The sequence below is a fragment of the Balaenoptera physalus genome (genome assembly GCF_965194825.1).
Source record: "Balaenoptera physalus genome assembly, chromosome: 2".
NCBI classification, from domain to species: Eukaryota; Metazoa; Chordata; class Mammalia; order Artiodactyla; family Balaenopteridae; genus Balaenoptera; species Balaenoptera physalus.
Window position 1 is genome coordinate 106973282 of NC_138883.1, and position 18311 is coordinate 106991592.

Consider the following 18311-nt stretch of genomic DNA (forward strand, 5'->3'; position numbering starts at 1 on the left):
AAAGAAAAGAAGACTCAAGATTTGGGTTGTACATGCATCTAAATAGTATTTCCAATACTCTATATTAGCTAATCATAATAACAGTGCCAGTTAGGAAAAAATTATTAAAACCAAAAGCACAATTCTATAGATTGGCACGTGAAGCTAGAAAAATATTCATAGTGTAAATTAACTTTCACTGTGCCTTAAAAGACAAATAAGTATTAAACACTTACTAAGTGATCTTCTAATAAAATACATCTTGTTACATAACTCAGAAGCTTTTGAATATTTACCAGAAATAATCAGACATTTTCATTAATATGAACCTATACTAAAACTGGACATTAACATTACAGGGGTCTTTACCCTGGGGTCCATGGAAGGACTTTGGGAGGTCTATGAACTACCATAAAAGAATATAAAATTTTGAAAATGTATTTCTGAACTTTTTTCAGAGGACAGTTCATACTTTTCATCAGATTTTTAAAAGGGGTCTGTGATCCTTCTCAAAGGTTACGAACCACTGATTTACAGAGAGGTAGATATACACATAATAAAATTCCAAGATAACTGATATTTAATATTTTTGAATATTTGGTCTTATACAACATGCATGAGAAGTACAAGCGTGTATTGAATTATATTCCTGGCAGAAAAGAAAATTTAATGACAATCTTAACACAAACATGAAGAATTTCTAAGATTTCAAATAGCCGGCACAATTTATTACTAAAGACAATTACAAGCATAAAATAATTCAAGTATAAATAGTAGCACATTAAAATACATTTACTTTTTAACTATCTCAAAATTATTGTCTTTAGTCAACACACATTAAAATTAATAGTTATTTTTATAATTAATGCTAATGAAATATTATTGATATTATATATAATAATTAAAAATCAGATGAGATAATATATATGAAAATATAAAACATAAACATACTTATAAGATATTAACATTTTATAACCAAGACTGCATCAATATTATCAAAAGGAGAATATAATCAATAATAATAATCACAAGCAGAGAAAGCACACTTGTTATTATTTCAATACTAAAATACATAGTTTTTTTAAAGATCCTTGGTTCCCAGTCATTCCTTGACAATTACAAAAAGCCATGAACAGGAAGATGAATCCCCAGAGAATGGGGTCTCAACCTCGGAATGAGTCTCAGAGAGAAGTGGAGTTTAATAGTCACTTGTTTCACATCTTCCCTGTGTGAATTAGCTAAAATCTTTTAACATTTATACCTTAATTCCTTTAAAGAGAATATGGGAAATGAATATAACAATTTAGTGCTTTTATTTTCAGCTTTGAAATTTAAATATGTTAAAATATTTAGATTTGAGATGAAATGTACAAGAAATACTACCCACTTTCCATCTTGTATGCATTTTCATTAGTTATCAGGTTTTGCACTTTAAAAAAACTGAAGCTTTTAAAGTATATTTATCACCATAATACATTATAGAAACCTGGTTTCCAGCACTTCTAAAACCCACTACACTCTGAGATTCAGTCTTTGTGGCAGATTAGTTTATAAAATATTTACTCTCCCTTCCCAAAATGCAACTTGAAGAATTTATAATATTTAGCAAAACCATTCAATTTTTTCAAGTAAATTCTAAGGAAATAATACAAGATATGAAAAAGCATTACGTTTAATGATGTTTATCACAGCATTCTTACTGTTAGTAAAATAACAGAAACAACTTTAATGTCAAGAACTGGGAATGGTCAAATATACGAGGTAAATTTACCTCGACAGACAGTAATGCAAGAATTAAGAATGAAGCATTTCTAAGAACATGAAAAAATATAATTAAAACAAAAAAGCAAGGAACACCATTTTAAATATTATATAATCATAACTATGTGAATCAAGATGAATATTAAATAAAAACTGGCCATATATATATATATATAAATATATATGTATGTGTGTGTGTGTCATGATAATTATCCTAGGAGAACAGAGGATAAGTAGAAGAGTATATCCTATGAAAACATAGTATATAATTCAGTAACTTTCAAAGCTCAGTATTAAATTAAAGAATACAGAGCAATACTCAGGAGAAAAAGAAAATGGGGTAAATCAAAAGATTCCCAAATAAATTATTTAGAATGTACCCACATTACAATAAGCACTAGGAGGACATAATTTTACGCTCAAATGCTCTTTAATATTTACACATTTTGTTATACTAGGTCCCTTAAGGACAGAAGTCTCCTTTCTTCTGTATATCCAACACAGTCTAGATTATCAAATACTTTGTACCCAACTAACTGATCACAGCAAAATGGGCAAGGGATGAAACAGCCTAAATTTCTTAATTATCCATGCCTACCCTTGCTACCCATGGAAGAAAGTTACCAAGTTCTGTTCTTAATGTACAATCATTCTATTTCTTCCAGTTCTCATATCTTAACAAAAACTACTAAATCAGATAAGATGACTATATTTAGCTAAAATAATAAAGTTTCTTGAAGTTTTGTGCTTACTGACATGCAGTTGTAAAAAGGGAAATCATGAGGAAAAGAATAACATAAAGAGCTAAACAATCAAAAAGTAAACAATAAAGAAAAAAATTTTAACAAGTTATAAGATCTTCCAGAAGTCTCATTAAAATTGTAATATATCCAGGAAAATTAAAAATCATTACTTTTACCTAAGAAGGAAGAATAATTATTAGTGATGATTTAAGACAGAATCTTGAATTAGTTACTGTGCTTGATTCTCACAGAAACTGTACGTGAGGCAACATTTTTGCCAACCCTCAATTATTCAGGCACAAGAAAAGTCTGTCAGCTATAGTTTTAGGCTAGTCTTTGAAGGTCATTCTTTCTTCTTTAAAGAGTCCTTGTTTTAAATATGAAGGATTCAATTTATTCTTTTGATAACTATCGTTTAAAAAATATATAATCCAACTGAACAGTTGTATGTTAACGGCTTCATTCTCTTTACATGTTACAACACATTAAACCTAAGTTTATACTTTCACTTTTGGGAGGAAGCATGAAAGTTGCTAGATAAGACACTGCTAAATCAAACATTTCTATCATTTATAAAAAAGAAAAAACAAAATATAACTTATATTGAAATTAACTATGGGGCCACTAATTTCAAAATGATAGTTTATAATTTTTTTTGTTCTCATTAGGATAATGAATCCTCTCGCAGGATTTAAAAGCAAAAGTGGTTGGTTTTTAAAAATAAAGACATCTATAAGTCCAAAAGCCACATAAGTAAGCTGCTTAAATACATGTTCAACTTCTATTTACATTAATTAAAACTAATAATTGTCAAATAAGCATAACCAATAAGGAGACAATTTTTAAAAGGTATAAATACAAAAGGCTAGGAATATATATAACATAATTAGAAAATGATTGCCACTTATCTAGCAAGAGTACCAAGGAGTTAGAAAAAGAAAAAGAGATTAAGGAAACATATTCTCAAAATTCATGTGCCAACTCTTATTTGAGGTCTAAGGACAGACCCAGAGCAACTGATACTTCATTTCTTAAAATATATGCCCCAGTCAATAGTTCTGCAACTTGAGTAAATTTAGGTGATTTGTGAAACATATAATAGTTATGTAACTCTATCAGCAGGACTCACATACATAAAGAACGCATAATAGACTGAACATAAGAATTGTTCTTTTTCCCAACTTTACCAGAAATGCACATGAATACCGTAAGAAAAGATGAAATTCTAAAAATGATAGTAAAAGTATCCACTTGTGAGTTCAATAAAGTGTTCCTCCAACTAAATGTAAAAGAGAGTTGATTTCCTATATCCTTTCATCTTTTATATTGACCTCTTATTCCTGTACAGTATTACCAGGAATATCACAATTTTTATCTGTAGTCAAGCCACTACAATAAAAAGTTCAGATAGAGGTGAGAAATGTAAAGAAAACTTCATTTTAATGGACTCTCACTCTAAATAAACCAGGACAGTCAATTAATACCACAGTTGGTTTTGATTTTTAAGGATGAAATCAAGTAGCAGTATAGAAAACATTTAGTCCTGTATTTCCAGTTCTTGCTGTGTAGGCAGAAAAAGAAAGAAAATAAAGTTAGAAGCATGCAGAAAGATAAAATATAATCACATACTATAAAAGTCAAAGTCTAAGAAAAATGAAGAGTCATTTTATTTTAAAGTCAAAGTAGGAAAATATGACTAATTTTATTTTGGAGGAAAGCTAGTCATGGGAGAATAGCAATTTACATATGTGTGTATTATTTAAATACAGTAAAATTAAAACTAAAATAAAAGCCAAAAAAATCCTTAAGAAAGTTTTTAAGGTTTAAAAAGATTAAATTGTACATAATAATCTTTTTTTCTCTCCTCCAGCTTCTGTTTACCTGAATAAATCTAGATTTACAATATAGTCCAAATAAATTAATTTGGTTGGGAGAAAAGGAAGCAGTGAAATTCCAATAATTAGCTACAAAGCAGGAGACCAAAGTTAACAACGTAAACTAAAGGAGCTAACATACAAATAGTAATAAAGCCTATGACTTCTTTTAAGATTATCCTTTCTGCACTAAAAAGCTTTGATCCTGTGTAGAAAAAAAAATGATGAGTTACTCCCATTTAATACATTATGCTAATATAATAAAACAAATAAATAATCAAATTCTACCCTACCATTGTTCCCTGTGTCATCTTTAAAGAAGTTCATGAATCAGGAACTTTAGGAACCACCCATGAAATCCTGATCCTAGAAATCTTTAAAATTAAATTTCACTCATGACCACGAAGAATAGAATTTATACCTCAAATAAATCATAGCCCTCAGATTCCTGTCTGTCATAAGGGCGAATGATGCCGTCCTCATGGATCAGGCGAGGGGAACGGAGCCTGGTCACTTCCTCAGTTGATTCTGCCACCCTGTGTAAGGCAGCAGAGTAAGTACATATGAGAAAACATGCGAGAAACTTTCAAAATAATACAAATATATATGTGTTGATTAAACACTGTACTACATAACACAGTGTATCAATATTTGATAAACACAGAGTAATTTTAAATAACTTGCCCAAAATAATGTGACAAGTATTAAAACCAAGTAGGTTTGACTCCAAGTTCCCCCACCTTTTCTTAAAGAAAAGAAAATGTCAAAATAATAAAGGCAGGGAGTAGGCCATCCACTCGTTGTATCTGTGGTGTCTAGCACACTGCCTGGCATATAGTAGGGACCAATAAACACTTGTTGAATAAAAGAGAAACTGGCTATAAAAAAAATCTCTTCTTATTCCTTTCTGGGGGCACTCTACCTTGTGAACCTGTCAGAGCTTTCAATTAGACTTTAAGGTCCTCACGCACAGGCAGAGTATTTAACCTACTTATGTATTCCTAGCAACAATTTGCACACAGACACATAGCTTGCACACAGTGTGCACTTAATTACCTCTGAATTCCTTGGAAGGTGCTGCTGGCCATATCTATTATTCCACCAGTTGGACGAGCCACCGCACCCACAAGCCCTTTTCCAATTCCTTTAAAGAATCCAGCAGCTCCTTCCTTTTTGGCACCTTCATAAAACCAAAGACAATGAAAGAAAAGAGATTTTAAAATAAGCAACTTTGAACTCAACAAAAGCCTAAGTCAAATACTGAACTGTTTTACCCAGGAAGTTCCTAGAATTTGACTTTCTAAAGAAGTTGAATTTAATCCTAACATGTGATACAACAGCAGTTTTCAAAGTGTGTTAAAAATGCAAATTATTAGCCTCCACTCCCAGCCAGTAATCTGTGCTTTAAGCCCCCAAGGTAACCCCAAGGCACACTCAAATTTTACAACTACTGATCCAGAAGTCTAGTCAGTACCTATGACTGGAAGATCTAAGAACTGACCAGAAAATATTGTGGGTTTTTTTTTTTTTTTTTTTGTCCAACAATCAGGAGATTTTTCAAGCAGTGCACTTTTAAAAAAAATATAAGAACTTTATTAAAATATAATTCAAATACTATATAATTCACCCATTAAAGTGTACAGGTTAAATGTTTTTTATAGTATATTCAGAGTTGTGCAACTATCACCATAATGAATTTTACAAAATCTGTTATTATCTCAAAAAGAAACCCCATGCCTATTAGCAATCATCCCCCATCATTTCCCCCTAAACCCTCTTCTCAATCCTATGCAATTTACCTCCTTCCTCCCTACCCTGCAGACCTAGGCAACCACTAACCTACTTTCTATCTGTATGGATTTGTCTATTCTGGTCATTTCCTACAAATGGAATCATACAATATGTGGTCTTTTGTGACTGGCTTTTTTCACTTAGAATCATGCTTTCAAGGTTCATCCATCTTGTACTTATATCAGTACTTGATTTCTTTTTGTAACTGCATAATAAGTTATTTGTAAGGATATACCACATTTTGTTTATCCATGCATTAGATGATGGACATTTGGGTTGTTATTACATTCTGGCTATTATGAATAATGCTTCTATAAACATTTATATACAAGTTTTTAAAGCGAACATAGCTTTTTAATTCCCTTGGGTATATACCTAAGAGTGGGATCGCATATATAAACTCTATGTTTATATTCAGTTGTCTCAGCACCATTTGTTGAAAAGGCTATTCTTTCTCTATGGAATTATCTTGGCACCCCTGTCAAAAATCAATCTACCATAAAAGTAAGGATGTATTTCTGGAATCTGAATTCTATTCCATTGATCTATATGTGTACCTGTACGCCAGCACCACCTGTCTTAGCTACTTTAACTTTATAGTAAGTTTTAAAATTGGACAGTGTAAGTCCTCCAACTTCTTTCTTTTCTTCCAGATTGTTTTGGCTATTCGGGGTTCCCCTGAATTACTATATAAATTTTAGAATCAGCTTGTCAATTTCTGCAAAAAACCTAACTGGGATTTTGATAGGGACTGTACTGAATAAAGTAATATGCTTTTTTTTTAATAGGATAAAAAAACAGAGTCAACAGCTATTGATGGCCCAAGGGACTCTAGTCTAACTATGGCCCTGTTAAAAATAGCATCCAAAGTCTGAGACACAGTCTACTACTTAACCTCTTCACATCCTGAGGAAAGTTACGCTCATTAAACAACAATTTACCATGTATCAACTCCTCAGACTCTGTACAGGAAGGAAACGTTCTCAACCTACCTTCCACTGGCTTTGTTATTATTCCAGTCACTCCACCAACGACTCCCTGAGAGAGAAACCAATCAAGTCAAGCCCGAAAGGAAGGTGCTTAATTTTAAACCAACCACTAGAGGTCTCTACAGACATACTAGAAATAACTTTTTTTAAATGAGGACTTGACAGAGAACAACATGCACATAAGTGAGCACTGTGATTTTTTAAATATTACATCATAGCAAATTTTAAACGGAGCACTTTGTAGAACTTTAAAATAGACAGAGGAGTAAAGCAGGTGAAAATTTTCTACATCTGACTCTGACACCAATCAGCAGTTGATACAATCTCTTTAAGTCTCAGTTTCCATCCATATCAGTAAATGAGTAAGCTGAGAAAATTATACATCTAATTATAAGTTCTAATGAGGTTACTCTATAATCTAGTGAAAGTATGGAAAACTGAAAATGAAGGGACCTCTGAAGGATAGCAAATATCCTGACAAGTAAAGCACTTTAGAGGAGACAATACACAAAACATTACAAATCACTGGCACAAACAGCAGTTACAGTCTCCTGAATTATTTCCAAAATTTAAAAAATAATGTTTGTACATTCTTTAAATAACTGTCAAGTAACAGTAGCAACTAAAAATACCTGCATATTATATAAACACACAGAAAAGGAACTGAAGGATATATACTATATTGAAAAGAATAGATACCTCTCAGAAGAGGTGAGGGGTAATCAAAGAGTACTTCATAGCCTTACCTATGTTTCCATTACTTGTTTAAAAAAAGAACTCATAAGTTCTTATTATTACCTATAAGGAGGACAGTCATATATTACCTGTATAATTAAACAGTATTCGTATATAATTTATAATACCTGTACCTAAAAAGTAGAGAAAGGTAGTTCCTGGTTTATAACCTGTAGCATGTATGCCTCCCTTCCACAGAAACGGTCGACTGACGATGACCTGAAGAATTCCTCCCCCCTCCAGTTACCGCCACATTCCTCCGCTCTACCTGCCCCCACCCCACTAGTGCTAACCTGCCATCATTACAGTTTTCACTCCAGCCGAGTGCCAAACTAAGTCCAGGAATTGGGGGGTAGATCTGATGGTGATAAAGGGAAGGAGAACAAAAAAGGAAACAGAAAGTCCACAATTTATCACTACTGCTACTCTGACAGACCTTTACTCACAAGCAGTATTCCAAGTGCCAAACAACCAGTACATATTCTAAAGTGTATATAAAAGTAAGCATTTCCTGAAGATTCAGCAGGAGACTTACACGCAAGAAGCCCTTTCCCCCTCTGGCCAGGCTGTCACCAAAATCTTTAGGCTGCCGACCCATCTCTTCTCTTCTTTTTTGCTGATATTCTTTGTCCATTGTAATTGCTGCCAAACCTTTTCCAACAGAACCAGTGATTCGAGATACCACTCCTGCTGCACCACCTATCAAAAGGTCAAGAGAAGTAAGTCACACTGTTTCTTTAAAGAGCATTACCACAATTTACAGCATGCGGCTGCTTTAAACTAACAGGTGCTTACAATTCTGTCTCATATACAAAAATGCATTTATTTTTTCCATTTCCCACTTACCAAGAAGAGGAATAAAACTATTTAAAGTACATTGATTCAACACAACAAAGACATATTAAAAAAAACTCAGCAGGTCAGTGTTAAATTATTTTCCACTTAAGAACAAGGGAGCACATCTTTTAAAAGGATTATTATAAAACTAATCCCTCTTTTATTAAACATAATCATTTGTTTTTCATAAACAATGCATTTTATAATAACTATAATTAAAAATACGTATATATACACACACACACACATGCACACACAAATATGTGATACATACCTACTGTGTGTCCAAAGAGACTTCTTACTCCAATTACTAACCCCTCAGCAAATTCTTCAGGGCCTTGAACAGCACCCTGGCCGGAAAAACAAAAAAAAATTTGCTACTTAAAATTTAAACAAGTTTAAGACTTTGAATCTAGTATTGCAGGGTTTCCATGAAGATACAGAATCTGTAAAGATACATAAACAGTGTGATGACAGTTTTCACCTTCTAACCCAAATAGTGATGGAATACCTATTGTGGTTGAAGATACTTTCAACCCACATGATCTCAGCAAGCCCTTTAAGATGACAAAAATTGGAGAGGAGTAAACCACTGGCTTCAGTCACAATCTGAAGTTGGCCTCCCAGGACCAAGTGCCATCTGACTGCTAAAGCAAGCCACACTGACAACAAGACTAAGAGCCCACACAGTTTTGGCTCTCTTGTTCTCCCCATTTATTCTCTTTGCTTTGTCCTTCTAAAACCCTCACCACACTAGGCTCCTGGGTCCTTTAAATGGAGGAGAACAGGTTAGAGGAAAGCTTGACTATGAAACAAAGTTAGCTTTTAATGCCCCATTAGTCCTTTCCATAGTGGTGAAACAGCCTTGAAATGGGTCTCAAACTACCTAGGCACTCTTCCTTACAACTACATTAAATACTAGAAAATGTGGGGATGTCTTCCAGACACTAGAAGTGCTCAATTAATTCTAAAACAATCTTTTAATGTAATCTCTAGTAATTTAAAAAAATATATAAAATTGATATATTTGTTATTTGAACATTATTCAGTCCCCAGATACAATTAAAATACAAATTACTTGTTACAAAAAATAGAACATCCATTTTTCTATACTACACTTAAAATAAATAAAAGATCAGAATGGCCATCATCAAAAAATCTAGAAACAATAAATGCTGGAGAGGGTGTGGAGAAAAGGGAACACTCTTGCACTGCTGGTGGGAATGTAAATTGATACAGCCACTATGGAGAACAGTATGGAGGTTCCTTAAAAAACTAAAAATAGAACTACCACACGACCCAGCAATCCCACTACTGGGCATATACCCTGAGAAAACCATAATTCAAAAAGAGTCATGTACCAAAATGTTCATTGCAGCTCTATTTACAATAGCCAGGACATGGAAGCAACCTAAGTGTCCATCATCGGATGAATGGATAAAGACGATGTGGCACATATATACCATGGAATATTACTCAGCCATAAAAAGAAACGAAATTGAGTTATTTGTAGTGAGGTGGATGGAGTTAGAGTCTGTCATACAGAGTGAAGTCAGAAAGAGAAAAACAAATACAGTATGCTAACACATCTATATGGAATCTAAGGGAAAAAAAAAAAAGTCATGAAGAACCTAGTGGCAAGACGGGAATAAAGACACAGACCTGCTAGAGAATGGACTTGAGGATATGGGGAGGGGAAAGGGTAAGCTGTGACAAAGTAAGAGAGTGGCATGGACATATATACACTACCAAATGTAAAATAGATAGCTAGTGGGAAGCAACCGCATAGCACAGGGAGATCAGCTCGGTGCTTTGTGACCACCTAGAGGGGTGGGATAGGGAGGGTGGGAGGGAGGGAGATGCAAGAGGGAAGAGATATGGGAACATATGTATATGTATAACTGATTCACTTTGTTATAAAGCAGAAACTGACACACCATTGTAAAGCAATTATACTCCAATAAAGATGTTTAAAAAAAAAAAAAAGATCAATACCTGGAAGGGTTCATAGAATAAAGCTTCAAATCCTTCTGACAGACCTCTAATTAATCCAAATGGGTTTCCAAGCACATCTAAGCCCAATACAAGGACATACATCTGTTTCAAGAACTACAGGGGAAAAAAAATAAATGAAGTCCTTTGCAACTATTGTAAGCAACAACATCATGATGCAGTAAGAAAGTGGGATACTGACTAAGTTAAGTTTGTTAAAGGAAAGTGCTGCAGAATAACCACCATTATGACCATTAATTCATCTTTCACTATGTGCCAGGCGTTATGTTAGTACTTTTACATGGGTCTTTCAAATTGGACAGAACTAAGGTTTGAGGTAAAGTCTGCCATTTGGCAGTTATGTAACCTTGGACAAGTCACTTAGTCTCTATAGGCCTTCCTCTTTTCATCTATAAAATGGGAGGTCTATTATACTGACCTTGCATGGCTGAGCATGCATATTAAATGAATATATGTTTCAATAACTGGTACTTACTTTTGTTATTATCACTATTTCTATGAACTAGATGGGTTAAAAACAAAAACAACAAAAAAAAGAAAAAAATATCCTTATTTGAACATGTAAAAAACATAATGTCTATACACCATAAGAGAAAGGACCTGCCAGCAGAGGAAGGAAAGAGGAATGAAGAGGAATGTCACCCTGCAGTTCCACAGTATAGCAATGGAACCCTAGTGCCCCAAAACAACTACTATGTCTCTGTGCATAGAACTCGAACCATGGAGTAACAGGCAAAGGGAGGAACCTGGCCTTCTCACAATTCTACTAGACTATGCTTAGAAACTATAGTCATTGAAGGAATAAAATGTATGTATTGACTCCTAAGTTACTATTCTTTCCCAAAGTGGTAAATGTACAATTGCAAAGGGAAAAAACACTACGGGAAACTTTTAAAAAAAGTTTATACGGGGGGTGGGGAAAAACTAAAGAAATAGAAATTAATCATTCAAGAAAACTACTAAGTAATGAGATTGAGAACTGCAGTAAATTAGGTAAACATCACACACTGTACAATCACATACAAATGTTTTGTTTTGATATTTTATGAAGTATATTCCTTATGAGTTACTATGATAGGAAATTACCTGTTCACTGTAATGTCTAACAACACTCCACATGAGCTGATCTCTGTTGTAAAACTGATATCGAATTTCATAATAAGCAAGTCTGGGAGGAGAAAGTGTCAAAAGTACTAAGATTATTTTTTGAAAAAAAAGAGACTTAAAATTTCAATGATAATCATTGCTAATTCACAATTAGGTTTGTACATATAATTTGTTTGCGATCTTAAATATTAGGATAACAAAACTACTATAAAAATAGTGCATTCTCAAGCAAATCTTTCATAAACACATAAAGAGTAAAAAGGTTTAAAAAAGTTGACCATAATCCCCCCACACAGTGGATTTTTTTAAAAGTTTTTTCTTCTTCTCATTTTCCACTTTGAATTCTTTCTTTTCTGTGCAACTGAAAAATATTAAAACACTCTGTATGCATTTTTACACTCAGCATTGTGGATAAATATTCTTCTGTGTTTTCAAAATTCTATGTAACCATTTTTAATAATGCATAGCATTCCAATATGTGAACGTGTCACAACAAACGATTCTTCCACGGTCAGACATTTTAAAATTTTGACATAATAATTAATGTTGTTATGTGTATCTTGAATATAACTTTGGTTGCATTTCAAGATTATTTTTTGGACCAAATTCCCGCCCAAAATAATTAATGAGTGAAAGACTACAAAAACATTTAAGGCTCTTGAATAGATCCCTTTCCACTGATACAAAGAGTAAAAAAAAAAAAAAAAAAAAAAGTGCCCATTTCTTAGATCCACCCCTCTCTAGTACTAGGATTTCTCATATTTTGAAAGCTTTAATAACTTGTTTTAATTTGCATATATTCTTTGATAAATAATAAAGCTAACCATTTCTAATATCTATTAGCCACTGTGTCTTCCCTTTTGTGAATTATCTAACATTGTCCTCTGGCACCTATGGCATTGGAACTTTTAGGTTAAAAATTAAGATTATTATCTTTTGTTATATTTGTCATCATATTTTTCCAGTCCTTTGTTTTTTAAGTGTTTTCATTGATTTTGTTGTAAGAGTTTAATTTTTATGTAGTCAAATCAATTTTGCATTTTTCCATTGGGATTTTTTCAATTGCTTTTAAACATAGAAAGGTTTCCTTTTATTCAGAGATTTGATAGCGATTAACTTCTATTTTTCCTTAGTCTTTGTTTTTCTATTTGAATTTTATGTTTAAGCCTTCAGTTCCTATGAAATTTGATAGTGTACAACTGAGGTGAAAATAATATTAATGAATTTTTTTCTCCAGTACCACTGTTGAATATTCAATTCAATAAACATTCATTGAATTTGTATGTGTCTGGCACACACAAATATTCTTATATTAAATGTAGCAAGGAGCTATTATCTATACTTTGCCATATAATTATACTGAAATCTAATCCTGTTGCTATATATTTCTAAATATAATTCCTTTTAAAACATGGTCAATTTATAATATACTACTAAACTAATTCAATGTTTATACTATATTCATGTATTATCTAGATACTGATAACTGCAGAAGATATTAGACTCTTTACCTTATCTTTATGAGTAAAATAAGTATACCTAAAGGGCTTAATTAGAAAGGGACCAAATTATTCAACAATAAGTAGTAAGAGGGGCTTCCCTGGTGGTGCAGTGGTTGAGAATCTCCCTGCCAGTGCAGGGGACACGGGTTTGGGCCCTGGTCTGGGAAGATCCCACACGCCGCAGAGCGACTAGGTCCGTGAGCCACAATTACTGAGCCTGCGCGTCTGGAGCCTGTGCTCCGCAACAAGAGAGGCCGCGATAATGAGAGGCCCACGCACCGCGATGAAGAGTGGCCCCCGCTTGCCACAACTAGAGAAAGCCCTCGCACAGAAACGAAGACCCAACACAGCCATAAATAAATAAATAAATAAATAAAAAGAGTAAGTAGTAAGAATTATCATTTTTCTAAGCTAACATTCTAGCACAAATGGAGAGAATTAATATCCAGAAACATCATCCTGATACAAAAACCTCCCCAATACACTTTAACATAACTCTTACTTGAATATAAGGTCATCCACATCAGTCAGAGTAGCACCTATGCTTTTCAACAGCAGATTGACAGAATGAATTGGAATCATTTCCTGGTTTTCTTGGTCTGACCCTTCATCGCCAGAACCCAAAGACAAGCTCAAGTGCAACTAAAAGAAAAATAATGTTCAATAAATGAAACTAAAAACAAAAATATTTACATACATAGAAGCCAGATCGTCCAGATACAAACAAATGTTGTATCTTTCAATTAGAGTCCTAAAGAAAACTACTATTTGTTACTCAGTAAATTACACTGAACAGCTCTGATTCTCATATTTACCTTTTGATAAAATACAAATCAGTCTGTCCCAAAAATTGAACTATAATTTTATTCAAAGCCTATAAATACCATTGTGTTTATATGGAGGAGACCAAAACACTTTGCAAAAATAGCATCATCATTTTAAGGAGAAAAATGTGTCAACTGGCCCACAAGTAGTCTAACACTTGAAATAATGGCCAATCATTTATTTTAACCCAATAAGATAAACAACTTATGGTAACAACTAACAATAACAACTGTGGTATAATCATACAATAATAACAAGTAACAAGAACATGACAATTATGGCAACAATTAGCAAGTTCTAAACAAATTTTTTAAAGAGTAATAAGTTTTTCAGCTTCCACAGACCCTTCAACTCAGTACTTAACCATGAGATTTTCACATTCCCATTTAGTTTCTTCTACTTTGCGCTGCATCATCATTAGTGCAACAGTGCCAGAAGGCAACAGTACCAGAAGACACAGGCGTAAGGTCATTCAACATGTGTAAGTAAAGCAGATAACTCTCCCTTCTCATTCTGCCATTCTCTAGGCATTTTCCCTCATCAACAGAGAGCTCAACAGAGGGGACTTAGGGTAAAGCCAAGAAAGCCTGGTTGTTGAGTTTTTTTCTCTGATGTGGACTTTTGCCCATCTTCAGAGTCACAGATTGCTGGGATCCAGGAAAGGTAATCTTAGGTGAAAAGAGATCCAGCTTTTTCCAGGGCAAAGTCACCATGGAATAAGAAAATGACCATGGTTCATGATCTTAATTATTCAACTTCATGGCACAATTCCCAGTGCGCCTAAAAATACGTATAGGTAAATCATCAATCTTTAATACCCCCTAGATTATAAACTCCATAAAGTCATTTTACACCTTCCACAGCAACTTTGATAGCAGGCCTTCAGTAAATAATTTGTTGAAGGTACTGCTCAATCTCATAAAGAACTGATTTTCATTTAATAATGGAAAAGAAGTTATGCATAATATCACATAAAACAATATCAATTTTAAACCTAACACTATGGATATGTCTGATAACACCAAACTAATGTATCAATTTAAAATAATAATTGCATTTTACAAATCTATTCATTTAGCTGAATGGACTGGTGAATGCAACTAAAAATAATGTGCTATAAAGTTTTGGAGACTGTAAAGGATCATCAATATTTTAAAAGAGTTACTTAATTGTAAATCTGGCCCATTACACAAGTTTAGAGCTTCATGGTTGACAGCATTTGTGAATTCTCTAAGCAGTCACCTTCCCCTATAAAAGCTAAAAAGAATAACAAAAGGAGATAAGGAAATGGGTTCATAAAGTTACAAAATCAGGCAAGTGAAAGGTATCCAATTTTCCACTCTCTTAGTTACAATCAAATTTTGGAAGGGTGAAAAACACCGCATCAACAGTGTAATACCTACTTTAGCGTTTTCACATTCTGGTTAGGAAACCCATTATAGCTTTCTATTCAGACAGTGACAGTAGTTACAAAGTGCAACCAAAACATTAAACATTGGTGAGCACTTCTTCGCTTAATTAAGAAATGCTTTTGTCAGCTTTTTCCTTGAAGAAAGGGGTTATTAATTCAAGACTAGAAAGCATGCTCTGGTGGTTTCTCTGTGGGAATTATGGTTGTACATATGTCAGAGAACTGTCTTAATTATTTCAATTAATCAAACAAAATTCCCACCAAATACTTGGTGCAAGAAATTAAAACCCACATTTGTACACAGATCCTTTAAAAGTTCTACAATACTGTCAAATTTTCAAAATAGTAATTATAACAAACCTTAATAGGAGAAATATGGAAATGTTCAAAGAAACTAAGAATGGACGTATCAGTCACTGAGGTCTCCACTAATTCTGTGTTTATAGCATCAGAGTCTTCCTGGATTAACTCTGTCTGAAAAAAATTAATCAAGAATTTCTATTTTAATTTTTTTTCCTACTACAATTAGTGCAAATAATGGTTGATTTAATTTTTTTACTTTAAAATTTTCCCAAGAAATAAAAATTATTACCCATTTTCTTTCGGCTTCAGGGTCAGCTGTTGGGGTAAACAGTGCAGTAATAGCTCCTAGAAACCCCTGATCAACTTTTAAGGCCATTTCCTGAATGAGAACCATAAAATACCTAAGGAAAAAAAAAATTTTTAAGTGGAAAAGGTTTCTTTAAAGATGAAAAAGGCTTTCTATCAAACCTTGTAATTTTCCATGTTAACACTTTGATTTTGGCCAAAAACCACAGCGAGATCTTGTTGCTTGATCTCTAAAAAAAGTGTTATGTTAATAAGATCAAAGTCTACTTAGACTGAGAATTTTTTTTTTTCATTATAGTGAAGGTTTCACTAGAGGTAATACTGCTGTATTAACACTTAGCATTTAAAGTCCCAAATTCCATATTTATCATGTTATAGAAGAGACAAAAGCAAAGATGATGTAGCATGTATTACTTAATTTTTAAAGTCCACAGGAATTACTTTAAAGAACACACCTCACAAACACACTTATCATTTATATTTCACTGACTATTTTATATTCTAATGGAAGTTACAAAGGAGAGAAAGTGGTTGAAGGAATTTTACTTTAAAATATATATTATTAAAATAAGTTTCAATATAGAAAATCACTTGACCAAAAGTAGATTGATATGTTCAGGTGGATAATAATTTTTATATAGAAGTCACTTTCAAAAGAGTAAAATTTATTTTCAAAGTAGATTCTCATTTTAAGTTCCTTTAGATAAATAAGGGAATCTTTACTTACTTGAACTGTAAGACTTTACTGTACTCATTAAATCTTGTGATGACACTCACATCAATGAAAGGTTTGGGCTCTAAAAGGAAGAAAGAAAACAGGAAAAAGGCAATCAAGCTTTACAGTAGGTCAAAATAATGTCTACTTAACTTTTATATATAGGGTATATCTCAATTTAATTTTTTTTTACCTGAATCCAAAGCAATAGATTTTGGAGGGGCCACAGGATGAAATACAACAGGGAACACTGTACCTGGTAACTGACTATCAACCTGACAAAAAAAAAAAGAAAGAAAACTGATTCAGCAGGACTTGAAATAATTTAAATTTAAACTTTTGTTTCAGAGACAATATTATAGACGATGTCACTAATTACATCATAAATAAGTATCTGTATGTATATGTGTTGCTATTAAAAGTTTCACTTTAAATCTAAAATTCTTATAAATCTCACCAAGGGCAAGCTTTTACATAAAGGAATATATAAACATCCTCATAATTGCATTAAAATTGTGCAGCATGAACACCATTAATGGAAATATTTGTATCTATGGATCATGTGAGATTTCATCTATCTATTATTTAAATAAGAATGTAAGTAGAGACCAGGTATGAAATTAGAGGTTAGGTATTAAGAAAAAAATAAAAACGTCCTAAATAGTAGTAATCGGTAGTTAAAAGCAAGAGATGGAGAGAGAGAGGAAGGCAGCAAGCAAACAAGCAGACAAAAACAGCCTCCAATAAAGCCCTGCGCTCATTCCCATATAGAAGGACAAAAGAAAATACGATTTTGGGATCCCATGACAAATACAAAGGAATATTAAAAATAACAATTTCAGTGTAAGAAAACACTCTGGCAGGCTAACTGGTCAAATTAAAGTCTCAACGGTCATTTAGCCTTGGATGGTGAATCTACAGGATATGTGGAAGAAGGAGAATAAACATATAAACAAAAAGAAAGATACCAATTATGATGCATGATAAAATCTTGTTAAAAAAAAAAAATTCAGACCCAAGATTCCCAAACTGATTAGATATATCTACTGAATAGGATGATAATGTTACCTGAAGCCAATACAATCTGGCCCTTAAACTTCTTTGGTGAGGAGACTGCTTAAATTCAACCTGAATTCCTGATAAAAAATCTCGCTTTATAGGGCACCGAACAGGGAGGCGCATTTCCATTGGGTCTTTGCCAAAATTTACCTGGAAACAAAGTACAGGTGTTTGTGATAAACTGGTATGAGCAGTGAAGCCCATTGTAAATATCCACTCACTCACAAATTGAAAAGGAAAAATATCTTAATCTCTTGGTCTCATCAAAAGATCTACCTTAAGATGATCTACAGTTGAGATACTGGAAGCAGAATCATCACTTTTCTACCAAGGTTATAGGAAAACAAGAAAACAATTGGAG

The 18311-nt window shown here is 33.1% G+C and overlaps 1 protein-coding gene across 6 annotated transcripts in view; it reads right to left on the reverse strand.

Annotated features, from left to right (window-relative positions):
- The window catches only part of VPS13C (vacuolar protein sorting 13 homolog C), a 182326-nt gene that overhangs the window by 7202 nt on the left and 156813 nt on the right, over nt 1–18311 (reverse strand). For 3 of the 6 annotated variants that reach the window (XM_082444516.1, XM_082444515.1, XM_082444518.1), the window contains 14 exons: nt 17960–18100; nt 17085–17166; nt 16904–16973; nt 16160–16271; nt 15928–16041; nt 13834–13973; nt 11809–11890; nt 10705–10818; nt 8984–9059; nt 8408–8571; nt 7141–7186; nt 5414–5537; nt 4779–4893; nt 14–4044 (listed from right to left, as the gene is read on the reverse strand). In XM_082444516.1, the coding sequence (XP_082300642.1) occupies nt 4021–4044; nt 4779–4893; nt 5414–5537; nt 7141–7186; nt 8408–8571; nt 8984–9059; nt 10705–10818; nt 11809–11890; nt 13834–13973; nt 15928–16041; nt 16160–16271; nt 16904–16973; nt 17085–17166; nt 17960–18100 (1404 nt within the window). In that variant the 3' untranslated portion in view covers nt 14–4020. Of the gene's footprint in view, nt 1–13; nt 4045–4778; nt 4894–5413; nt 5538–7140; nt 7187–8407; nt 8572–8983; nt 9060–10704; nt 10819–11808; nt 11891–13833; nt 13974–15927; nt 16042–16159; nt 16272–16903; nt 16974–17084; nt 17167–17959; nt 18101–18311 lie in introns of those variants that run through there. The other 3 variants (XM_082444517.1, XM_082444513.1, XM_082444514.1) reach the window with 1 other exon arrangement.